Below are 24,802 nucleotides of genomic sequence, written 5' to 3' on the forward strand. Positions count from 1 at the left end.
AGCGCAGCGGACTTTTAATGTTCCCCCCCTAGCGCAAGTTGATTTCGCGGGATGCGCTCCCACCCTCGACGCAACTCGTGAATTTTGTCGCGAACGGCCTTTGGAGCTCTCCATCTATCCTGCCCATCTCACCACGCGCATCCACGCCTCGATTCTCGCAAACGCCACGAACAGAACGCTGCACATTATCACAGCGTAGGCGAATGAAATAATTGCGACTAATATAAAATTCCGGAGCCTTAGATACCAATTATTCTTCCACGCCCGACCGAGATCGAGACGAGCCCACGATTGCGCGAACCCAGAGCTATTACGGTGCTACCTGCATCGACCTTCAACCAACGCGCCCCCAGGGCAATCCCTTTCTCTTCTCGCGAAGCCAAGCCTCACCCTCTGACTGTCCCAGTCTGGGGTGAAACCTGGCACACTGAGGATGCAACATGTCGTACGATATCAATGATGTCGTGAAGCGTCTGGGCAGCGCAGACTCGGGTATGCGGACGATACTGCCCTCCACCATGCTCGGCAGCTAACCTCAGTGCACAGACATCAAACTCAAGATCGATGCTGCTACCAAACTATGCGACAGTATCGATTCGTACACGAGTGGCCCGATATACGCGCCTTTCCTTCGGCAATTGCTCCCCATCTTCCTCCAGATCCTGAGCGGACCATGTGTCTTCCACAGCGCCTCGCAGGAGCAGAGGCTCCGACACATCATCCTCGAGATCCTCCACCGTTTACCGATGCAGTCGACCCCGACTGAACCGTTCGAGCCGTACGCTGTCAAGACCGTCGAATTGCTTATGCAGCTCGTGCGCAATGACAACGAGGACAATGCCACGATTGCCGTCAAGATCACAAGCGACATCCTCCGGCACCAGCACAAAGTCATGGGAGAGCATGTGCAAAAGTTCTTGTCTCTCATCCTGGAACACTTCGAGCAGATGGAAAGCATAGTCAGGGATCAGCTCGACAACCCGATGGGCGGCGTTAATCCACAGACTGGCGCCCCCTCAACACCAGGGAGCTCGCAGGCGAACTTTCAGTCCCCAAGACCGGGCTCGCCCGTGGCCGCCATGTCCGATTTTGGAGCAGACCCCCAGCAACACAACCGACCTCTGTTGAAGGGTATGCGATCGTTCAAAGTTATGTGCGAATGTCCTATAATTGTGGTATCCATATTTCAGGTCTATCGCCATACCGTGCAAGCGAACGTCAAGAACTTCATCCCGGTCATCAAGAATGTCCTCTCGATACAGGCGAACGCGCAAGCTCAGGCACATGAGGAGGCGGCGCAGCGAGGCCAGATACACACAGGTGTCGCTTCTGGGATAAAGAACCGGGCTGCTTTCGGGGACATGATCACTGCTCAGGTCAAAACTATGAGCTTCCTGGCCTATCTCCTTCGACAGTACGCCCAATTCCTTCAAGATTATCTACCTATTCTCCCAGTCGTCATTGTACGACTGCTCAAAGACTGCCCGCGAGAGAAATCAGGCACACGCAAAGAACTTTTGGTTGCTATCAGGCACATCATCAACTACAACTTCCGAGCGATATTCTTGCCACACATCGATGAGCTACTGGACGAAAGGACACTCACAGGCGACGGCTTGACGGTATATGAGACTATGCGTCCATTGGCGTACAGCATGCTTGCGGACCTTATCCATCATGTGCGAGATCAGCTGAGTCCGGATCAAATACGGAAGACGGTCAATGTGTATACACGGAATCTGCAGGAAAACTACCCAGGGACCAGCTTCCAGACCATGAGTGCCAAATTGCTACTAAACATGGCCGAATGCATTGCCAAAATGCCGAACAAGGTGGACGCTCGTCACTACCTGCTCATGATTCTCAACGCGATTGGAGACAAGTTTGCCGCCATGAATCGACAGTATCCCAACGCGGTGAAACTGTCGAAACAGTACGAGCAGCAGAACGCATCTGGGATGTCGGATACATACCTCGCCGACAAAGAGGGCGAACCAGAATGGGACGAAATTGACATATTCAACGCCATGCCGATCAAGACATCAAATCCTCGCGACCGAACGTCAGACCCTGTCCAGGAGAACAAGTTTCTCTTCAAAAACCTCATGAATGGACTGAAGAATACATTCTACCAGTTGAGGACATGCAACACGGGGGCGCCTCTCGACCCAGCTACCACGCCCCAACATTGGCGCGAAGTCTCATCAGGCTTCACGGCGGAGGAAGTCAACATCATTGTCAAGCTATTCCGAGAGGGCGCCTACGTTTTCCGCTATTACGAAATCGAGAAGCCGGCCACGGAATCCTCCTACGCCTCGCCGGTGGAATACATGGCTAACTTCTACATGGTATCCAGTACCAAGGAGGAGAAGGAATTGCTCGAGACTTTTGCGACTGTGTTCCACTGTATCGACCCGGCCATCTTCCACGAAGTCTTCCAGCAAGAAATTCCCCGGCTTTACGACATGATCTTTGAACACACAGCCCTGCTGCACATTCCTCAGTTTTTCCTCGCGAGCGAGGCGACGTCGCCGAGCTTCTGTGGCATGCTTCTTCATTTCTTAATGGAGAGAATCGACGAGGTGGGCTCAGCTGACGTGAAGAAGGCGTCGATTTTGCTGCGCTTGTTTAAGTTGGCGTTCATGGCCGTCACTTTGTTTGCGTCACAAAACGAGCAAGTCTTGCTACCTCATGTGGTTAACATTGTGACCAAGTCTATCGAGCTGTCTACAAAGGCGGAGGAGCCCATCAACTACTTCCTCCTTCTTCGGTCCCTGTTCCGCTCCATTGGCGGCGGCAAATTTGAGCAGCTCTACAAGCAGATCCTCCCTCTGTTGGAGATGCTTCTGGACGTTCTCAACAACCTGCTCATGGCTGCTCGGAAACCTTCCGAACGCGATCTGTACGTGGAGCTCTGCCTCACCGTCCCTGCGCGACTGAGCCATCTGCTACCACACCTGAGCTTCTTGATGCGTCCCTTGGTGGTTGCTCTCCGCGCAGGCACAGATTTGGTGGGTCAGGGGCTTCGCACTCTGGAGCTCTGCGTGGACAACTTGACAGCTGATTATCTCGACCCTATCATGGCACCTGTGATCGATGAGCTGATGACGGCGCTTTTCGATCATCTGCGTCCTTCACCCTACAACCACTTCCATTCACATACCACGATGCGCATCCTCGGAAAACTGGGTGGCAGGAACAGGAAGTTCATGAGCACGGCAGTGGCCTTGAAGTATCGAGAGTTTTCGGACGACCCTTCGAGCTTCGACTTGAGACTGATTGGCTCCAAGCGGGACAGAGCTTTCCCGGCCGATCTGGGCATCGACTTTGCGATCACAAAGCTCATGGAGGTCCCCAGAGTTGGCAAGAATACCCATCTGCGGCCCTATGACCCTTACTATAGAAAGCAAGCCTTGCACTTTATCAAGTCGCAGCTGAAGCTCCGCATCGGTATGGACCAGCTCCCGGAAGATTTCCCGCGCATAGTACGCTTGCAGATCCAGGACTTCCTCACTAAGCAGACGGATATCGATTTATCTGCATTCGAGGGCACGGACCGGGACCGCTCGATACCAAAGAAAGACGAACAGGATGAGATTGTCAAGCGACTGCTCAAAGCGATGATGTATACCGTGTCAATGCCCGAGTTCAAGGAAGACTCGGAAGCATTTCTGATGAACATGTGCCGTCACATTGCTGTCCTTGAAGTCGGGCGGTCGCTGGTTGATCTCAAGCGTAACATGAGTCCGTTCGACCCTAACGCTGGCGAAGGGCCCCTTTGTATCGACACAAGATGCCTTTGTGACGCTATCGTTGAGTCGCTTGCCTCTGACCAGCCCGATGTCCGAGACGTCGCAAAAGCAGTCATCCGCGAGATGTACGAAACGGCGGCTACGATCATCGGCTCAGAGACGCAGGTGGGCCGCCTGTATTTCTTCAGTCACCTCACGACAATCTTCTGCCACAGCTGTTACGAGGAGGAATGGTTCACTAAGACGGGCGGTAGCTTGGGTATCCACTTCATGTTGACCGAGCTGGACCTGGGCGACCACTGGATCCAAACAAAGCAGACAGAGTTTATTCGTGCTCTATTGTATGTTATCAAGGACATGCCTCAGGATCTGCCGGAGAAGACTCGCAGGCTAGCTCAGACCAGTCTCGAGGTCTTGCTGAAACGCATAACGAAGAACATGGATAAGGCGGCCGCGATGCCCGTACCGCATGTTCAAGGTCAGCCGCCACCCAAGCAACCGCGGCTGGCGCAAATTTGCATGCAGCTCAACACCGAGTTGTCTCATATGAACAAGCACGTCCGCGCAACGGCCAAGAGCTCGCTGGAGCTGATCGCCAAGGCGGTGCAGTGTGAGGTCTGGGAGCTTCTCGAGCCGTACAAAGAGCGATTCCTTCAACCGATATACTCGAAACCTCTGCGAGCGCTTCCTTTCGCTACGCAAATCGGGTACATCAACGCGATGAACTACCACATGGCGCTGAAGAGTGATTGGATCGCGTTTGATGAGAATCTCAACAGGTTGCTTCTCGAGTCCCTGGCTCTAGCGGACGCCAACGACGAGTCCCTGGCCAACAAGCCAGCAGAGTATCGCACTCATGAGCACATTGTGGACTTGCGAGTCTCGTGCATTCGTCTGTTGAGCACTGCCATGGGCTTCGAGGAGTTCAATTCGAACCAACATACCAAGAGCCGTGTTCTCTCGGTGTTCTTCAAGTGCTTGTACTCGGAGTCGAAACCGACTATAGCAGCAGCTAATGATGCGCTGAAAGCAGTACTCGCCGTTGACCGTCGGCTGCCTAAAGACCTGCTTCAAGGTGGTCTGCGTCCAGTATTGCAGAATCTGTCCGAACCTAAGCGTCTCAGCGTGCCTGGGTTGGACAACCTCGCCCGCCTGCTGAAACTCCTCACGAGCTACTTCAAGACGGAGATTGGCACAAGGTTGCTTGATCAGATCGAGTCCATCGTCGAGCCCAACGCCTGGCAGCAGATCTCATTCATTTATTTCGAAGAGAATCCGCAGATGAAGGTCATCACAGCCGTACTCAACATTTTTCACTTGCTGCCTGCTCCAGCCGAGGCGTTCAAGGAGAGGCTCATTGAGACATTCATGGGTCTTGAAGAGCGCTTGAGGAGAACGCACCTCAGCCCATTCCGCGCACCTATCTATCGCTACCTGAACCGATACCCCAAGGAGATCTGGGCTTACTTGCTTGGGAAAATCGACGAGCTGAAATATGGCCGCCTGCTTGGCCAGGTATTGAGTCATCCTGACAGTGGGCCATTACGTGAAGCTGCCGTTGCAGATATCGACGGCTTGATCACCAAGTGTAAGTCTGTCATTGCGCAAGGCACGGGCACAAAGTTCGTGGCTATCGTCAACACCATTCACGTGCTTCACTCCCTCAGCGAATATCCAAGCTCGAGCGAGTGGATGGGTCAGAAGGAAACCATCAACTGGCTCAAGGAGCTTGGCAAGGACATGGAGCAGCAGCTGCGAACATATTCTGTGGCACCCCATTTGCGCTTACCCTCGTTACAAGCGGGTGAACAGTTGATGACTATTCTCATCAGCTGTCTCAAGCGGAGTCCCCAGGATTTAGATGGCCTCCTCAACCTGGTCGAGCTGGTCACATCGGAGCAACTACGCCCAACGCCACAACTTCAGGCCTTCATTTACCAGCACATCATCTGCAGTGACTCTGTTGAGTTCTGGAGGCGGACAGTTCTGCGATGCCTGGATATCTATTGGGGAAAAACTGCGTCGAACAAGACCAAGCACTTCCTGTTGCACTACATTGTCAATCCAATTGTGGCAATGGACGTCATGCGCAAGGGGCACCGAGCCGATGCGACAGCTCCCAAACTTCTTGATCGCTCGGTCATAGATTCGGTGTCCTCCAAGATCTGGAAAGCACATCCTGACATGAGCCCCGATGATCAAGCGCAACCCGGCATCGACCAGACGCGATTTGAAGTCCTTCAGCTGTCCGCTATGCTCATCAAGTACTACCACGCGATGTTGCAGGAAGCCCGTAAAGACATCATCAAGTTCGGCTGGACTTTCATTCGCTTGGAGGATGTCATCAACAAGCACGCGGCCTATGTCGCGATTGCGTACTTCATTGTGCACTACGACACTCCTTACAAGATCGCCTCGCAAGTGTACATGTCGCTGCTCAAGACTAGTCAGAATGAGGGCCGAGCTCTGGTCAACCAAGCTTTAGAGCTGATCGCGCCCGTCTTGCCTAAGCGATGCGTTGCCGCCAACTCGAACGAGAGAGTTCCCACTTGGGCGATGGCGCCTCGCAAGGTCCTCGCCGACGAGGGCAACAATGCACAGCAGATGAGCAGCATCTTCAACTTCCTCGTGAAGAAACCCGCGCTCTTCTTTGAGGCTCGGGACAAGTACATGGGTCTCATTGTCACCTCCTTGAGGAAGATCGCGACACCATCGTCCGCTTCCTATGAGAGCCGTAAGCTGGCATTGAACATGATGTGGCTGGTTTGGACCTGGGAGCAGTGGCGCGTGGAAGGCATGCCATCATCCCCTGTGGTAGAGACCAGGGCTGCTTCGTCCGAGTCTCCCTCGACCAAAAAGCGCACGCTGAATGGCGAGCTAGTCACTTCGCCACCAGCGCAATCCGCTGCTCAAGTTGACAAGCCCGAGCAGCAGCAGCAGCACCAAGGCCTCCCACAGTATATGAAACTCAAGATGCTTAAGTATCTCGTGGAGTTCATTGCCCAACTCAACGAGCGGTACGTTCTGCCATCGGCTAAGCCTCGTCCGGAACCAACGCTGCAAATTCCACAGCCTGCGCCCACAACCGAGCTGTGCAAGAAGGCGTTGACCCTGCTGCACAACCTTGTGCAGCCGACCTACTGGGGAGCTATCGAGACAGACCTGTTCTCCAACGTCACCGATGTGATTCTGTCTAGCGACAAGACGCAGGCCATTCTCGGCCCAGACTCAAGTGGCGAGAAGGATAAGAGTGATGATAAGTTTCTCACGAACATTATCAACACTCTACAGCTTGTCCGCGTCCTGCTCAATGCCAAATCAGACGAATGGATCCGCAACAATATTCCCGCCGTACAAAAAGTGCTAGAGAAGAGTCTCAAGTGCGAGTTCCCGGAGATCCAGGACTGCCTACACCACTCTGACCCAGAGACCGACGTTGGGCCAAACATGAGGTCAACCGTCAAACGTGTGATCGATGCCATACCTGACGACACGCCTATGGAGGACGCCGATGCTGAAGCTGAGCCGGAGGCTCAGACGTCAGAGTTCATCTCATACCTGTCGCAGCTTGCCACGGACGCAATGAATGCAAACAACTACATCTCTGGCGTCAATCTCCTCTGGTCAATTGGTCAACGCAAGCCACAGATCATTGATCAGCATATCCCGGCGCTTATGAAAGCATTGCAAAGTAAACATGCCAAGGAACATGTTCAGCACTACAATGCCGCTGTGAGCGCAGCAGCTGCGAAGGAACCTAACCCGCCCTCCGTCGAGCTTTCACCGCATGAGCTGGAGATACACACTCGCATCATGATCAAAGAGATTCAGACCGTGTCCCTACGTATGGAGTGGCTAGGGGACAACCGAAGACCCTTTCTCAGCGTGTTGGCAACACTGGTCGAGAAGTCCATGCATATCCCCTTGTGCATGGAAATTCTAGATATGGTGGAGGGTTGGATCTTCCGGTCTGAGGGGACATGGCCGACTCTCAAGGAGAAAACGGCCGTGCTCCACAAGATGCTGTCTTTCGAGGGACGATCGGACCCAACTGTGCTGAACAAGTTCCTCAATCTGGTGATTCGGATTTACGAAGATCCCAAAATCACGAGGACTGAGCTGACGGTGCGGATGGAACATGCCTTCCTGATCGGCACCCGCGCTAATGACGTCGAAATGCGCAACCGCTTCATGGCCATCTTTGATAAGAGCCTTTCGAAGTCGGCGAATGCCCGACTGTCATACGTGCTCACGTCTCAAAATTGGGACACACTCTCGGAGACTTTCTGGCTGGCGCAGGCCTCACAGCTTCTCCTGGGTGGGGTGGAGATGAACGCCATTGCACAGTTGCACCCGGAAGACTTCCAGATGATCAAGGCGTCGCAGCTGGCCACCATTTACTCAAAGGAGAAAGCCGCACGTGAGCCAACGCAGATGATGGACGACAAGTTCGAAGCATTCATGGCCAAGCACAAGCGATTTGTGGCCGAGCTTGGCGATGTCAAGGTCAAGGATATGCTTGAACCACTCATGCAACTGCAACACATCGACAACCAGCTCTCGCACGAATTATGGGTGTCTCTGTTCCCGATTTTCTGGTCTTGCACCGCGCGTGATGAGCGGAGTGACCTGGAGCGGGGCCTAGTTGCTCTGTTGACCAAGGACTATCACAGTCGCCAGATCGACAAGCGTCCAAACGTTGTTCAGTCCCTGGTGGAGGGTGCGGCGCGAACCAAGCCCCTTTGCAGACTCCCTCCGCTGGTCCTCAAGTTCCTCGGCCGAACGTACGACACCTGGTACACATCCATCGTGCAACTGGAAGAAGCAGCCATCAAGCCCGATTCCGATTCGGCTAAGGTCCGATCGTGCAACCTTGATGCGCTGGTGGAGATGTACGCAACGCTCTCTGAGGACGACATGTTTTATGGAACATGGCGCCGGCGTTGCGAATACGTCGAGACAAACGCTGCACTATCATACGAGCAGAACGGCATGTGGGACAAGGCGCAAAAGCTGTACGAAAACGCGCAGATCAAGGCACGCACGGGTGTGATCCCGCTGAGCCAGCCCGAGTACATGCTTTGGGAAGACCACTGGGTACTGTGCGCCCAGAAGCTGCAGCAGTGGGAGGTGCTACAAGAACTCGCAAAGCACGAGAACTACCAAGATCTTCTCCTAGAGTGTGCTTGGCGCACTCCGGAGATGTGGCAAGAGGAGAATCATCGGGAGGCCATTGACGGTATCATCAAGGGCGTCATCGATGCGCCCACGCCTCGTCGGGCTTTCTTCCAGTCGTTCATGCACCTTCTCAAGTTCCACTACCAGCAGGAGGACAGTTCACACTTTATTAGAGTGTGCGATGAGGCAATTCAACTCTCCATTCGCAGGTGGCACCAGCTTCCGGACCGTCTGACCAACTCACATATTCCTCTGCTGCAGAACTTCCAACAGTTGGTTGAGCTTCACGACGCGTCTAACATCGTCTCGAGTCTCGCCAGTACCAACGTCAGCAACCTCGACATGAAGTCGACCGAGCTGAAGATTCTTCTTGGAGCCTGGAGAGACAGACTGCCCAATGTATGGGACGATATCACAGCATGGCAAGATCTTGTGACGTGGCGGCAGCACATCTTCAACTTGATCAACACGACGTACCTGGGCCTCATTCCAGGTAACGGCCAGCAGAATCCCAATGGCGCCTCTTCATACGCGTATCGTGGCTACCATGAAACCGCGTGGATCATCAACCGCTTTGCGCACGTTGCCCGCAAGCACAACCTCCCCGAGGTCTGTATCAGTCAATTGAGCCGCATTTACACGCTGCCCAACATTGAAATCCAAGAGGCGTTCCTTAAACTCAGGGAACAAGCAAAGTGTCACTTCGAGAACCCAGACGAGCTTTCCAGTGGACTCGAAGTAATCAACAATACGAACCTGGGTTACTTCAATCCTCAACAAAAAGCCGAGTTCTACACCCTCAAGGGCATGTTCCTGGAGAAGCTGTCTCAGAAGGAGGAGGCGGACAATGCCTACGGTACGGCCCTGTCTCACGACATCACCGCCGCCAAGGCTTGGGCTGAATGGGGCTACTTCAATGAGCGCAAGTTCAACGAGGACGCGTCAGATGTTGCCGCGGCTCGGCAGGCCCTCACGTCGTATCTGCAAGCTGCTGGCAGCTTCAAGAATCACAAGACGCGCAAGTTACTCGCCAGGATACTGTGGCTGCTGAGCTTGGATGACTCAAAGGGCGGCATCGCCGCTGGTTTTGACGATTACAAGGGCGAGACACCGACTTGGTACTGGATCACCTTTATCCCTCAGCTGCTCACTGGCTTGGGTCATAAGGAGGCCATGCGAGTCAAGGCCATCTTGCTCAAGATCGCCAAGACCTACCCGCAAGCCCTCTACTTCCAGTTGCGTACCAATAGGGAGGACATGCTGGTGATCAAGAAGAGCCAGGAGGCTAAGGAGAAGGCACGTCAGCAGCGACAACAGTCCGTTGCGGCAGCCGCAGCGGCGGCAAAGAACAGCGGCTCCCCTGCACAGACCAAGGCCGAGCCACCCAAAACCGAGGCTTCACCGCCTCGTCCCGCGACAGCCAACGGTAATGGTGCCGAAGCGCAACAGTCCACGCAGGAGGCGCAAGTCAAGGCCGAGGGTAACGACGCAGAGGCCAACAATGCGGCCCCTGTCTCTGCTACCGCCACTGCGACCGCGCCTGCTACGGCTGCCAATGCGAACGCCAATCAGGCCGTAAACGCGAATGGCAGCGCCCCTCCCGCTGCCAATGCTGCTGCTGGTAACGAGAAACGGCCACCTTGGGAGCTTGCTGATGAGATCATGTCGGTGCTCAAGACCGCTTTCCCCTTGTTGGCGCTTTCCATGGAGACCATGGTCGACCAGATCCAGAAGAATTTCAAGTGTCCGCCGGACGAAGATGCCTATCGACTCATCGTCGCGCTGCTCAATGATGCGCTTGCATACGTCGCCAGAACGCCCGCTTCGTTCGCAAAGAGCGTCAAGCTTCCACCGGCCACGGAGCAGAATATCACTCGCTTCGCCGAGACAATCTTGCCGCCACACATCAAGAAATCCTTCGAGGCTGACTTTGTGGACGTCAAGCCAACCATGTACGAGTACATCCACAAGCTGCGGAGATGGCGGGACAAATTTGAAGAGAAGCTGGACCGCCGTACAACCCGCGTGGCGCTTGAGGTATTCTCCCCTCACCTCAGTGAGTTCCGATACCAGAAGTTGGATGAGGTTGAGGTGCCGGGGCAGTATCTTCAGCACAAGGACAAGAACCAGGATTTCATCCGCATCGAGCGTTTCTTACCCAATGTCGACCTTGTGCGCACCATCAATGCTTCCTATCGACGGGTGAAAATGCGTGGACATGACGGCAGCGTTCATACGTGGGCAGTGCAGCATCCTGCCGCTAGACATTGCCGTCGTGAGGAGCGCATTCTGCAGCTGTTCAGGCACCTCAACCAGACCCTGAACCGCAAGAAGGAAAGTCGCCGTCGCGATTTGCAGTTTACCCTGCCTCTCATGGTACCCCTCGCTCCACATATAAGAATTGTGCAGGAGGACTGCTCGTACATCACCCTGCAAGGCGTCTATGAGGATCACTGCCGACGCAACGGGATCCAAAGAGACGAGCCTGTTCTCTTCACCATGGAGAAGCTTCGCGGTGTGCACGAGCTCAACGTTAACGTAAGTCGTTCCTTTGGCGGATACGACGAGGCAGATCATACTAACGCGTTGCAGAACAAGGCTGAGCAGACTGCCACTGCACGATTGGAGATTCTGAACGCCATTCAAGAGAAATGGGTTCCTCACACGGTTGCACTGGAGTATTTCCAGCAGACATACCCTCAATTCGCCGACTTTTGGCTCTTCCGCCGCCAGTTCTCCTACCAGCTGGCGGCACTGACGTTCATGACATACACCATGTATATGCACGTCCGCTACCCGCAGAAGTTCAACATTGCCCGTGGTTCGGGCAACATCTGGGGCTCGGAACTCATGTCGTACATGAGCAACAACAAGCCCTACTTTACGAACCCGGAGCCAGTGCCCTTCCGTCTGACACCCAACCTCCAGACGCTGATGGGTCCGCTGGCGACGGAGGGCATATTTGCGAGCGCCGTCATGGCTATCGCACGCTGCCTTACTGAATCCGAGCATGAGCTCGAGCATGCCCTCACGCTCACAGTGCGTGACGAGATGATCTTCTGGTTCACTAGCACGCATAGGCACGGCAGTGTCTCGGAACAACAGGTCCGTGAATCTGTCCATGTGAACAGCGACTCGATTGTCAAAAGAGCCATGAGTCTGGCGCACAGCCCTTCGGGCAATCTGCCAGCCACGCAGACGGTTATCGACGCCATTGCCAAGGCCGTCAACCCCAGGAACTTGGCGCAGTGCGATGCGCTTTGGATGCCATACTTGTAAACTGAATTTTGGGGGCTTTCTAGACACGGACAACAGGGCCAAGAAAAGAAAAAGAGGGAGATGGATGTGGGCTTGGGGAGGCATGTCGTTTTAAGCATGGCGTTACAGGAGGGTATGATTGGGATTGGCGGCCTCAGCGCATGGGGACCAAGGAACGAAGATACCACGACGAATGTACTTTTATCAGCCGTTGGAAGCAAGTTGACGTAATTGGTTATATTCATAATAAACAAGCCACTGTACATTCAACAATTTTTTTTTTTCACTTTCAGCCGTTCTTCGTCCTTTGGTGAAGTAACCTTCCGATGGTTGCGCACCCTTACTGTATAGTATTACTGATCAAGAAGCGTTTCTATGTTCACAAACGTAGTAATCAATCGTGGATCTTCATTTGTTTTTTTTTTAAAAAATACGAGCTACATCGCGATAAAGAGGTCCTAGTTGCATGTCCAGCTAAACATTGTTCCCACTTGTCACTCAAGATGCAGTCCTTGTAGAGCGTGGAGTCGGGTTCAGGGTAGGCCAGACGATCTCTTCATTCCGTGTTTCCCCTTTTCCAGAAAGTGAAGCCATGTAATCAATTTGGCAGGCGATCGAATGTTATCAAAGCACTGAGCCAATTCCTTGGTTTTCTAGGATCCGTCTTCCAACGCTGCTTACCCCGTGGGGTCGGCAAGCGTCATCGGATCCGAAATCGCAACCTGTTCTGCGTCTGCCGAGGTTGACCGAGATGTGGGGGATCAGCTATGCCTTCACTCGGCTCGACTTGTGCTACTTATATGATTTGAACATCCTCACTTGCTTTATATTTTTTGTCTGCGTTAAAATTGGCAAAAGACACGTACCTCAGGCACAATGGATGCACAGACTGTCGTCCCCCGCAAGCTGTGGGAGCACCCCGACCCCAAGTCCACGACCATGTACCAGTTCATGCACGACGTAAATCGTTTACATGGTCTGAAGCTCAAAGTAAGTGTCAAAGACACACTCTTTTTGGGAACTGGCTAATTCTCACAGACATACAATGACTTGTATCGATGGTCCATCAACAACCGCGGCGCCTTCTACGACAAAGTATGGAAACTAGGGAATTGGATCCATGAGGGGACGTACAGCCGTGTCGTCGATGAAACGGCGCCCATCACAGATCTGCCCAAGTGGTTTGAGGGCGTCAAGGTCAATTTCGCGGAGAACTTTCTCTGGACTACTGGTGCCTCACCCAACGAGAGGACAACCACGCACAAGGAAGATGATCGTGTTGCCGTGACTGAGATTCGCGAGGGCAACACGGAAGTCAGAAACCACACGTGGGCGGATCTACGACGCAGAGCTGGTGAGCTTGCCGGCGCCCTGAAGGCGAGGGGTGTCGTGGAAGGCGATCGTGTCGTCGTTGTCGGTGCACACAGCGTCAGCACATTTACCGTCATGCTCGCCACGCTATGGCTCGGCGGTATCTTCAGCAGTAGTTCCACAGATATGGGCGTTGGCGGTCTTCTCCAAAGGACGACACAAATCGATCCCAAGGTGCGTGAAGATCTCTGGTGACTTAGACGAAGATGTAAGATGCTGACCCGCTTAGTTCGTATTCTTCGACGATGGGGCCATCTACAATGGCAAAAGGCTTGATCTGCAAGACAAGATCCAGGGGGTGACGGAGGGCATGCGGAAATGCCCAAGCTTCAAGGCTACCGTCATCATCCCTCGATTCGAGGCATCTCGCAAAGCTCCAAAGACGGGAATCGACAACACCGAGACACTGGAGGCTTTCCTACGAGCGTCGTCTGCGCAACCACCCGAATTGGCTCGTGTTGCCTTTCAAGCACCCAGTATCATCTATTACTCATCTGGCACCACTGGTACGCCCAAAGCCATCGTTCATGGTACGGGTCCTCTGCTTCTGAACCTTAGCAAGGAGAGCACTCTCCACCACGACCTGGGTAGAACCGATGTTGCGATGCAATATACGACGACTGGCTGGATCATGTATCTCGCCAGCGTGGCCCATCTGCTGATAGGCGGGAGAGCTATCTTCTACGACGGAAGTCCACTTCTCCCCGATGCCGCAGTCCTCCTGAGAATCATGGAGCAGCAGGGTGTCACGTTCTTTGGAACCAGTCCGAGGTGGATGAGCGAGGTCAGAAAAAGTGGCATTCGACCCCGTACGGATTTTGACCTCAGCAAGTTGAAGCTGGTGAGCAGCACTGGCATGGTTCTCCCCGATGAGCTGTTTGAGTGGTTCTACGACACAGCTTTCCCCAAGAATGTTCATCTGTGCAACATCTCTGGTGGGACAGATATTGTGAGTCCTGTTCTTCCATGTATTGTTTGATAAATCGACTGACAGCGGCAGGCTGGGTGCTTTGTTATTGACAACCCCCTCACACCCGTCTACGTTGGCGGCACTCAAGGTCCCGCCCTCGGTGTCCCCTTTGCCGTGTACGACCACGACCTCGAGCCAGGTACCAAAGGAGCGCCTCTCCCAGCAGGCACGCCAGGCGATCTCGTCTCGCCAGCAGCGTTCCCCAACGTGCCGCTGTTCCTGTGGAACGATGGCCCCAAGGCGCCTGGTCCCAAATACACGTCAGCATACTTCTCACGATTCAAGGACACCTGGGCGCAAGGAGACTTTTGCGTCATCCATCCCGTCACGGGCAATGTCAACATGCTAGGTCGATCTGATGGCGTCTTGAATCCCAGCGGTGTCCGCTTCGGCAGCTCCGACATCTACGGTGTCGTGGAGAAGTATTTCGCCGATGAGATTAGGGAGAGTATCTGCGTCGGCCAGCGTCGGCCCCAGGATCAGGACGAGAGGGTGGTCCTCTTCCTGCTCATGCGCGAGGGCAAGACGCTGACAAGGGGCTTGGTGAGCGACATTCGAGAGAGAATCGCCAAGGAGCTCACAAAGAGACACGTGCCCAAGTATATCTTTGAGGTGCCCGATATCCCTGTGAGTTCGCTCGATTACATATATCGCTATTTGTGCATTGACTAACAAAGAACCAGACAACAGTCAACCTCAAGAAGGTCGAGCTTCCCGTGAAGCACATCATATCCGGACGCACGGTGAATCCAAGTGGGACATTGCTGAATCCTCAAAGTCTTGACTTTTTCTACCGCTTCCAGAATGTAGAAGACCTGACAGAACCACAGGCCAAGCTATAGAATATAGATTAGAGAGTAGCACATTACCAATACATGAAACGCCAGTTCCCACAGGTGACACCCCAAGGAGGACTGACCCCCGTGAACATTACAACGCTTCGTGCTCTTTGAATTTTCCACCATGCATGCCATGGCGCCAGGCCATGTAAGCAACCGTTCCCCCAATGGTACCAAGACCGGCCGCTCCCAAAGCCCCGTATCCTGTCCACGCAGCGCGTGGTACTCTTCCAAGATATGTCGCCGTACCAGCAACCAAGCCAACTTCAGTGAAGAGATCCACCTCGCCTTGAAAAGGGTTGCCCAAAAGTCTCCAACTGCGATCTTGCCATTCAATGTGCTCTCGGCCTCGCATACGGCCCCACAGGGCCGCAAGCATCAACGGCCCGCTCCACAGCAGCCCGCGACCAGCATTGTGTAAGAGCTTCGTCTTGAAATCGGGTGCGCGAAAGTAACGTAAAGCTGTGTACGTGGAACCAAGGATGGCGCCTGTCGTCAGGCCACGCTCCAGGACGTGCGTGGTGAGGATGGTTTTGGCATACTTCTGGTCCTCGGCATAAGGAGCCTGGCGGAAGCCATGGATGTAGGGTGAGGACATGTTGTTTGTGTCGAGTCGATTGACCGAGTGGCTTGAATCTCAGAAAGAAGGCACACAGCGGCTTTAAATCAACACTGAAGCTCTGTGTCAATCACCGCTCGTCGATTCATAAGCGAGAGGCTGGTCTTACGCTTCGGGATGCCGGAAAAAGCGGGGAACGAATGCGAGTGCGACTGACAGTTATTGGCCTTCCGTTCCGACTCCCTCAGGACCTTCATGACCATCAGTGGAAGGGGGCGACAAGTGGTCAAATTATATAAAACAGTGATTATGCGTGCTTTCTTCTGGATGCCAGTGTAATTGCGTGTCGTATTATTCCTCATCAGTCATGTCCATCATGCTCTCTTCCCCTTCCAGAGAGACAATTCGTCGTCTGTCCATTGCCCCTTTGCCTTTGGCCACGGCACCATTCGCACCCATCAGCTTCCGTGTGGCCTCCAACTTCCTCTGCTCAAGATGCTCCTCAAAATATGCGAGTTCGTCCGCGTCCTCTTCGGTGACTGTGTCCATAGTGGCCGTCTCTTCGAGTGCTCGGTTGAGAAGCTCGGTCGCGATGCTGTCCTGCGGGTTAATCGCCAGCGCTTCATGTAGGACAACGACAGCTTCGTCAGACTTGTCTTGTTCCATCAAAATCAGTCCTTTGGCGCAGAATATGGCCGCGTCCTTGCCCCCCTCGCGGAGCACCTGCTCAAACTGGGCCAAGGCTTGCTCGTACATCCCTAGTCGTCGCATTGCGTGAGCCAGATTGGTTCTAATGGCCACCCAAGCCGACCTTTCACCACCAATCTCGTCCACCATCTGCAGTGCTTGATTGAAGCAAAGGATGGCATCTCTAGGTCTGTCATGGTGAAACTTGACCACCCCCATCTCGTTGAGCAGTAATGGGTCCGTCTTGCACAGACCATGAGCTGTCTTGAGGAATTCCTCAGCTAGAGTCATATTGTTCAAGGCCACGTTCTGCATCCCCAAGAACACTTGCGGCAGATGCGTTCCCATGAAAAGCCGGGCTGCCGTCGAGTACGCTGATATCGCCTGATCGTGCTCGCCCTCGGCCGCAAACGTGTGCGCGAACCCTATCCACGCAGGTCCAAAGTGTGCGTCCATCATGCTTGCTTTGCTGAAATATCGCCTGGCCTCTGGGATCTTCCCAATCGCAAAGTAATAGATACCCACGGCAAGCCATGTGCAGGGCTCCTCTGGATGTGTGTCGGCCAGGTCATGAGAAACCAGGAAGAGCAAACTTATCTTCTTGAGCTCGAAAAGACAGGCCAGGTGCACGGGATATATGCTAAAGTTGTACTTGTCCGTCTCGAGGATCTCGTTGGTGATTGTGAGGGCATCCTGGTACCGACACTGGGTGTAGAGGAGATCCGCCCGCGCCAGTTGCAGATCTGGGTTGTCCGATAAGCGATAATGTGTCGACAAAGAGTCGTACGCGCTCTCGAAAGCGTCAGGGTTGCGATACTTGGATAATCGCGTCGTGTAAAGCATCCGCGTGAAGTCGCTCGCCTCCTGGGCTACCCCAGGATTGCTGGGCACTTGCACCTGGTCAAAGTCAAGACTTTCCAGAAATTGCCATTCCTCGTCTGGCGAAAGCAAGTGGTTCGACATGAGTTGCTGAAACGCCTCGAAGCACTGAACATCAATCCTCACAGCATCCTTGTAGCATTCCTTCGCCCGGTCGAACGCATTCTTTTTAGCGTAGCATATGCCTCTGAGATAGCACATACCCGCCTCGTATCGTCGTTCCTTGGCTTCTTCTGAGGCGGCAGTCTCGTCGTCGGCACCGTGTCTTCTTGCACCTCGCGCGCCGGTTCTTGCCTGTGTCTTTCGCTTGTGGCTTGGGCCCCCGTTCGTGATGAGATGTGTCGGATTCCGATCACCCAGGATTTTCAGGGCTTCGTCGAACAATCCTTGTTTGGTAAGGCAGTGGGCCGCGAGATATCGACATGATGAGCTGCGGTTCACGAGGTCTTGCTTTTCGAGGAAGGCATGTGCTCGCGTGTAGTTGCCCGTAGCAAAGTGCACTTGGGCCAGCCAGAATGCATCACCATCGTCATCTATACCGGTCAGTCACGTTGACTCGATCGACGGGTTCTGTCCGCACGTGTTAAGGCCAGTAGCTTGTCCCCGATGAAGATAGCCGACTCGTACTGGGATTTGTTCAGGGCATCCTGGCGCCATTCGCGCAGGTATGTCTCCATTATCTGCTGTGACACATGTATCCGCTGCACATGAGCTCTGTGGTGGGAGCTAGACTCGTTGAGGCTCTGCGACGCGAGGTGTTGTAGATGTCAATGTTCCGTCGCGGCCTGCACCTTCCACGGGTCGCGTCTGATGACGCTAACTTATAAGGTAGTTAACAATTAAATTACAGCGGGTGGAGGGGCAGTCGCAACAGAGCATCAGAGCACTCTGAGCTCCAGTCATGGCACGTCAATGCCTCACGTGATCTGTCATAAGAAGGCCCTTGTGTCTAAAGAAACTGCTCTGGGTTCTTCGCAAACAGATCAGTAACTTTTATTGCACCTAAAATTGAGGATGCTCTGGCATGCAGCGCACCACGACCTGGACCCCGATTCTCGGATGCTGCCAGAGGTGGGGCCAAAAAGTCGGTCCCTCAAACCTCAACATCGATCATCGCCATGGTTGACGCTACCACTCTCCTCCACACGCTCATTTGACGACTCAATCGTCTCCGAACAGTCAATTCTAGCCACAATGTCTGCCACCGCAACCCGCTGGGCCGCCCTCGCGCGCGACACAAACGAGACGAAGATCCAGCTCGCCATCAACCTCGATGGTGGCTCCTTTCCCCCAGAGACCGACTCCCGCTTGACCTCTGCCAATGACGATGCCCACGCTTCGCAATCTTCCAAGTCGCAGCGAATCGCCGTCAACACTGGCATCGGGTTTCTGGACCACATGCTGCATGCCCTGGCCAAGCATGCGGGCTGGTCTCTCGCGATCAACTGCGTGGGCGATCTGCACAGTGAGTCTGACTTGTGTCTGGCCACGTCGTACAAATCACTAACCGTAGTAGTCGACGACCACCACACAGCGGAAGATGTCTGCATCGCCCTCGGCTACGCTTTTGCCACCGCCCTCGGAACGCCCACTGGTATTGCGCGCTTCGGCTACGCCTACGCCCCTCTCGACGAGGCCCTGTCCCGCGCAGTCGTCGATATCTCCAACCGCCCCTACAGCGTTATCGATCTTGGTCTGAAGAGGGAGTGGCTGGGCAAACTAAGCTGCGAGATGGTTCCCCACTGCCTCCAGAGCTTTGCGCAAGGAGCGCGAGTGACCATGCATGTGGACTGCCTGCGGGGCGACAACGACCATCACAGAGCAGAGAGTGCATTCAAGGCTCTCGCCGTTGCGGTCAAGATGGCGACGAGTCGGGTCGCCGGTAAGGAGGGTGAGGTGCCCAGCACCAAGGGCACATTGAGCGCCTAAAGATGAGAAAAATCACGAATTACGTGCACGGCTTAGACGGCGTTTTGGGTATACGGGTTGATCATCTAAAGAAAAATACATTTCTCACTCTTTCTCTACACTCGCTCCATCAAGTCCGGTAGTCGCCGTTGATGGTCACATAGTCGTGGCTAAAATCACAGGTCCAGTGAACCGTCTTCTCCGTGCCAGTACCCAGCCTGACGACAATTTCCAGGTCCTCCATCTCCAGAATTTCGGCGGCGCGCACCTCGTCGACCTGCTCTGGCTCGCCATTCACCAGAAGCCTCAGCTCAGGCGAGCCGTCGCTGGGCACGAACGAGACATTGGTCTTCTCGGGCACAATCTCGGGGATATCGTTGATGGGCTGACCAGGAGGCGAGACCAGTGCGTACCCAGCAGCGCAAAGAATGCGACCCCAGTTGGCGTCCTTGCCGTAGAGCGCGGTTTTGACGAGCGGTGAGCGGGCAATGGACCGGGCAACCTCGCGTGCAGCCTCCTCAGTGGCGCTATCGACAACATGGATGGTCACAAACTTGGTGGCACCCTCACCATCGCGGACAATGAGCTTGGCAAGGTCAGCTGAGAAGTCAGTCAGCAGCTCCCTAAAGGCAGCGTAGTCCTCTGAGCTTGTAGAGGTAACCTCTGCGCCGCCTGCCGCGCCGTTCGCCAACAAAGCCATGGTGTCGTTCGTTGAGGCGTCACCATCGATAGTGATGGCGTTGAATGACCTGTCCGCAGCATGCTTTACCACCTGGGGCATAATGGCCGGCGAGATGGGTGCATCTGTGGCGATGATCGTGAGAAGGGTGGCCATGTTGGGCGCGATCATACCAGCACCCTTGGTCAACCCAGCAATTCTATACTCGACTCCAGGCGACGAGGGCAGTGAGAATGACCGGCTCATAAGCTTGGGGAATGTATCCGTTGTACAGATTGCCTTTGCGCAGGCCATCCAGTGCTTGTGCGAGTCTCCAGCCTGATGATATGCGACGGGAATGTGGTCAATAATCTTCTGGATAGGCAGTCTTCACGAGTGTTAGCATTGAGTCTCTCAATTGAGTAAAATATGAGCAACGTACCTCTGCCCAATGACGCCCGTGCTCATCACAAGCGTCGAGTCCTCGGTGCCAACTCTCTGATCGGTGGTCCTGGCCATGTTCGCCGCGTCCTCCAGACCGCCCAGGCCTGTCACAGCGTTGGCATTTCCCGAATTGATCACCACACTTCGCAGTCCCTCGTTCTTCTTGGTTTGGAGGACCTTTCGGCTGAAAGTTACAGGCGCAGCCTGGAACTTGTTCTTTGTGAACACCGCCGCTGCGGCGCATGGGCGATCCGAGGTCACAATGGCGAGGTCGGGTTTGCTCGTGTTGCCAGGCTTCACCCCAACAAACACGCCCGAGGCTGAGAAGCCTTGCGGGTAGACGCCCGCGTTGGGAACATACTTGAGCTTGGCGTGAGGGATCGCGCCGCTCAGCGATGCCGAGTAGCAGGCGCGTGTGACTCTCATTGTGGGCAACGAGTGGTGCTGAGACGTTATCTAGGTTGAGAAGAGGGATGGCCTTTTTGGAGCTGGTGAGAGAACAGGGTGATATGATAAGTCGCATGAGTCAACAACCCCGATTGAAGACGCTCTATTCCTCAATTCTAAGATATTGCCATATCACAGATGGATTCTATAACGTGTTTATTTTTTTAGGCTTGAAACCTTTCTATGGGATCTCTATTGATGCGCACGCCCTGACGATGGAATTTTGATCACTGCCGACGTCGGAGCTCGCGTGCCAGATTACCCCAAACCACGATGCTTCGTATGCCGAGAGCTTCTGTTAGTGGACGTTTTCTCATTATTCTTTCTTTGGGGCCCGCGCCGAGTACTAGTTGAGCATATTTTGATCGCTCAAGAAATGGTGCATCCTTTGAACCGTGAATCACTTCACTCTTGCATGCTGAATACTTGTTACGTAGAGGCCCAAAGAGCACGGTGTCGAGCTCGCTCATATCAGCCTGCAGTTGAGCGAAATCCCATGGGCTGTCTCGTTACGTGTTATCTTTCATTGAACGCACATAGCGACTAGAAATAGTAGTAAGCATTGCCGTGTGTGAATCTGTGATGGCCTTTGCGGTAATGTTCCTCAAGCGCAGTCTAAGGTAAGGTAAGTTCAGGCAACCGCCCAGGCAGCAGAGGCTGCGGCTGAGGATGAGTCATCCACTCAGAAGCAGGCCCACCAATCAGAGGCCGGAAGCCCGCTACTGATTCACCTGGCGCGCACAGACCACATTAGATCTATAAAAGTAGCTCGCCCGCCCACGTCCTTTCCTCTTTTCTCTTCTTTCCTCTCCATCCAAGTGCACGGGCGTTTTCCTTCTCCGTGAAGCGATAAGCTGAGAGAGGAATTTTGCTAGTTGAAAACTATTCACTGACTGCTCCTATCTGGGTTCGTCCTGGGTAGGGAATTTTTGGACTTCTACGAGCCTTTGGTTTCATCGCTCTTTCATTGTGCTGGCTCCTGGTGGGCTGGTATGAAGAAGGATCTCGTCGCCCTGACGTTCTCCCGAACCACCTCGTATATGATGCGTCCGTTTAGAATAACGAGACTCTTAACATCTGCCGGTGTTAAGCGCGTCTGAGAACGCGTTCTCCCGCGGATGATATCGCGCTTGCTAGAAATATTTATCATTAGTGTGTGTTGCTGCCACCATGCCTGTCGTGACTGGTTGCGATCATGGCGCTCATTGCGGGGAGTAAATTACGAATGATGCACTTCTTACCTTGAGAATAATTAATATTTAGATGATCACAGAATTGCACCCATGGTTACAGATACTTTTATATCCTGGTGTGCACTGTGAGACTGACACTTGATTAATTGGAGTGGTGAAGCCACTGTACACAGGCTACAGCGTACGCGGGGCACAACTTCTTCTTCAACCCCCACCATTCCTGCTTCGGCTTTTAACTTGCAGTGACTCAACTACGAGCCTCAGACCATTGTTGTTGCGACGTCAATTTTGCCTTTCACATCACAACATACGTACAACCAAACAGTGACGAAGGCCCCCAACACCTTTATCGACCATAATTTCACACCGCATTCCCCAAAACAACTCCGTGAACATCGTTACCGCTCGTTCCGTCATCGCACAGATCCATGGCCGCAGTTGCACCAGCTCCGGGGCCTGCGCAAGCAGGCCAAGGTCCTGAGGCTACACCTCCGCCCGAAGCTACTGTCCAAGATACACAAGACGAGAATCAATCGAAAACAAAAGACGACCCCGAGCCACCGAAGCCGGCACCCGCTGCACAATCCGCGAAGCCAGCCAAGGGAGGACAGCAACCAAAAGCCGATCAGCCCGCGGGCGAGAAGAAACTGTCAGGCGCGGAGCTTAAGAAGAAAGCCAAGGAAGAGAAAGCGGCGCGAAGAGCACAGGCGAAAGCTGCATCCGGCGTAGCCCCCCAAGGACCACCCGGGCAACAGCAAGGACAAGACAAGGGCGGCAAGGGGGTCAAGCCGAAGCAGGATGCACCATCAGGGTCACAGAGCCAACGGCAGGCGGCCAAACCTGTCGCTGCGCCGGCGCCTCCCAAAGAAACCAAGCCTAAGGTGCCAGTAATCTTTAGCCATCTTTCAATGGCCAAGAGGATATCACTGCAGCAGACGGACAAGGATGTTGATCCAAGGATCACGCTCCTCGGACAGCAGATGGCTGCTTTCGTTGTCGATGACAGCACCACACGGACACAGGCGACTCTGCTGGCGATGAAAAGGGTATGCTCCACCTTCTAGAGAGCGACTCTTCAATACTGACAGATACAGGTCCTTGCCGCCTACTCCACCCCTCAGGGCACCACATTCTCCCGCCATTTCACCGCTCATGTCTTGAATCCTCAGATTGATTATCTCGCAGCATGCCGCCCCATGTGCTTCAGCATGGGCAATGCTATTCGATGGCTCAAGCTTCAAATCAGTAAAGTGGATATCGACCTGGCTGACTTCGAGGCTAAGAGGGCCCTGTCGGAAGCCATCGACAACTACATCCGCGATAAGATCGACGTTGCCGGTCCAGTGATTGCCGAAAAGACTAATGCCTTGATCAAAGACAAGGACACCATCCTCACGTACGGACATCATTTCCTTGTGGAGCGCACACTGTGGCTAGCAAAGGAGTCTGGCAAGGACGTCAATGTCATTGTCATTGACGACCCTTTTAACCCTGTAGGCTCGGAGTTCGCCAAGCGACTTCGCGCCTATGGTTTCGGCAAGATCAAGTACTCTCCGAACCTAGGTCTTCTGCCTGACTACCTTAAACTCGCCGATCTTGTCCTTGCGGGCGCGGAGGCTACTTTTAGCAACGGCGCCATGTATGCGCGTGCAGGGACAGCCGATGTGGCCATGTACGCCAAGAACATGAATGTCAAGTTTGTCTCGCTGTGCGAGACCATTAATTACACAGAGCGCGTCTCGGTCGACTCGCTGACCTACAACGAGATCGACCCGGAGATGTGCACCGAGGACGGCGTGCGTCTGCTCTTCGACACCGTCCTCCCGGAGCATATTCACAGGACGATCAACGAGATGGGATTGTCAGAGCCGTCGAGCATATCTGGGATGCTGCGCAAACAGGAGGAGCAGGAATGAGGAACATTCAGCGCAGATCAGACACCAGCGAAAGACTAGTTGAGGAGTCACCTCCAGACCAGCGTAGGAATTTGGATTGTATTCCACACAAAGAAAAAAAAAGTCTGAACTTATGCCGTCTTCATCTTCCCTTTGTTGGTGATATGTACAGAGCCCTCTTCATCCATCCGTTCGCTTGTGCAGGCAACCACACATCGTTCATGCCTCAGCATCAGCAGGCTGTGCTTCTTGCGCCCGTTTCGCCCTCTTCTCCAAAAGTCTGTTCTTCCTCTCCGTCAGCAGAGCAGTCTGCTTGTCGTCGACACCCTGCAGCCAGTATCCGAAGCTCGCGCCGCCGGCCGCGTAGATGGGGTACACCCAGAGGTTAGAGCGCTGGAAGAAGGGGCGCATCTCGATACCCATCTGCCAGAAGCGCACGCCGACACCTGTCCGATTGTCAGTCTCTCCGAATCATCCTGCTCACTGCGCTCGTGGGCCGGGCAGAAGAAAGCTTGTCGTTGTCCGGGGGTCACCTACCGAACAGGCTCCAGAAGGCGATGCGGGACACCATGGTGGTCAATTGGCGGTATAGAAACTCGGAGACGTCGGGTCCTGTAGGCTGCTCGCGCAGAGATCGTGCGTGTCGACGTCGGGGAGAGAGTGTGGGGTTTGATTGGAATTCGTGGTGTTGTGAGGTTCGTTGCGGTCGTGGTCATCAGGTTCAACGGCGAGCGGATTGAAAGGACCCACATGTCACGTGCGCT

At 54.0% G+C, this 24,802-nt stretch overlaps 8 protein-coding genes across 8 annotated transcripts; 4 read left to right on the plus strand and 4 right to left on the minus strand.

Annotated features, from left to right (window-relative positions):
- The first annotated feature begins 126 nt into the window (after positions 1–126).
- F5Z01DRAFT_713116 (uncharacterized protein) lies at positions 127–12,545 on the plus strand. Its single transcript, XM_046266492.1, has 3 exons — positions 127–492; positions 547–11,468; positions 11,523–12,545. Exons 1-3 carry the CDS (start codon positions 441–443, stop codon positions 12,207–12,209), a joined length of 11,661 nt encoding a protein of 3,886 aa, XP_046114816.1. The 5' UTR covers positions 127–440; the 3' UTR covers positions 12,210–12,545.
- A 399-nt stretch (positions 12,546–12,944) lies between these two features.
- F5Z01DRAFT_335633 (uncharacterized protein) lies at positions 12,945–15,415 on the plus strand. Its single transcript, XM_046259162.1, has 5 exons — positions 12,945–13,178; positions 13,227–13,733; positions 13,789–14,508; positions 14,560–15,156; positions 15,213–15,415. The coding sequence occupies exons 1-5, from the start codon at positions 13,065–13,067 to the stop codon at positions 15,369–15,371; spliced, it is 2,097 nt and encodes a 698-aa protein (XP_046114817.1). The 5' UTR covers positions 12,945–13,064; the 3' UTR covers positions 15,372–15,415.
- Positions 15,289–16,150, minus strand: F5Z01DRAFT_335654 (uncharacterized protein). Its single transcript, XM_046259163.1, has 3 exons — positions 16,097–16,150; positions 15,449–16,040; positions 15,289–15,365 (listed from the first exon to the last, which is right to left on the minus strand). Exon 2 carries the CDS (start codon positions 15,964–15,966, stop codon positions 15,460–15,462), a length of 507 nt encoding a protein of 168 aa, XP_046114818.1. The 5' UTR covers positions 15,967–16,040; positions 16,097–16,150; the 3' UTR covers positions 15,289–15,365; positions 15,449–15,459.
- Positions 16,113–18,344, minus strand: F5Z01DRAFT_335703 (uncharacterized protein). Its single transcript, XM_046259164.1, has 2 exons — positions 18,074–18,344; positions 16,113–18,026 (listed from the first exon to the last, which is right to left on the minus strand). Exons 1-2 carry the CDS (start codon positions 18,168–18,170, stop codon positions 16,279–16,281), a joined length of 1,845 nt encoding a protein of 614 aa, XP_046114819.1. The 5' UTR covers positions 18,171–18,344; the 3' UTR covers positions 16,113–16,278.
- A 343-nt stretch (positions 18,345–18,687) lies between these two features.
- On the plus strand, positions 18,688–19,422 carry F5Z01DRAFT_683605 (Imidazoleglycerol-phosphate dehydratase-domain-containing protein; the record flags this gene model as incomplete). The annotated part of the gene is made up of 2 exons (XM_046265864.1): positions 18,688–18,958; positions 19,010–19,422. The coding sequence occupies 2 exons, from the start codon at positions 18,688–18,690 to the stop codon at positions 19,420–19,422; spliced, it is 684 nt and encodes a 227-aa protein (XP_046114820.1).
- A 59-nt stretch (positions 19,423–19,481) lies between these two features.
- On the minus strand, positions 19,482–21,095 carry F5Z01DRAFT_713124 (Arginine biosynthesis bifunctional protein ArgJ beta chain). The gene is made up of 2 exons (XM_046266493.1): positions 20,502–21,095; positions 19,482–20,447 (listed from the first exon to the last, which is right to left on the minus strand). Exons 1-2 carry the CDS (start codon positions 20,927–20,929, stop codon positions 19,532–19,534), a joined length of 1,344 nt encoding a protein of 447 aa, XP_046114821.1. The 5' UTR covers positions 20,930–21,095; the 3' UTR covers positions 19,482–19,531.
- A 1,476-nt stretch (positions 21,096–22,571) lies between these two features.
- F5Z01DRAFT_639805 (initiation factor 2 subunit family protein) lies at positions 22,572–24,059 on the plus strand (the record flags this gene model as incomplete). Its single annotated transcript, XM_046262465.1, has 2 exons — positions 22,572–23,189; positions 23,238–24,059. 2 exons carry the CDS (start codon positions 22,572–22,574, stop codon positions 24,057–24,059), a joined length of 1,440 nt encoding a protein of 479 aa, XP_046114822.1.
- Positions 24,060–24,257: 198 nt separating this feature from the next.
- Positions 24,258–24,609, minus strand: F5Z01DRAFT_677394 (uncharacterized protein; the record flags this gene model as incomplete). The annotated part of the gene is made up of 2 exons (XM_046265351.1): positions 24,258–24,484; positions 24,576–24,609. 2 exons carry the CDS (start codon positions 24,607–24,609, stop codon positions 24,258–24,260), a joined length of 261 nt encoding a protein of 86 aa, XP_046114823.1.
- Positions 24,610–24,802: the final 193 nt, after the last annotated feature.

Source organism: Emericellopsis atlantica (genome assembly GCF_019669845.1).
Source record: "Emericellopsis atlantica unplaced genomic scaffold F5Z01scaffold_31, whole genome shotgun sequence".
Taxonomy (NCBI): domain Eukaryota; kingdom Fungi; phylum Ascomycota; class Sordariomycetes; order Hypocreales; family Bionectriaceae; genus Emericellopsis; species Emericellopsis atlantica.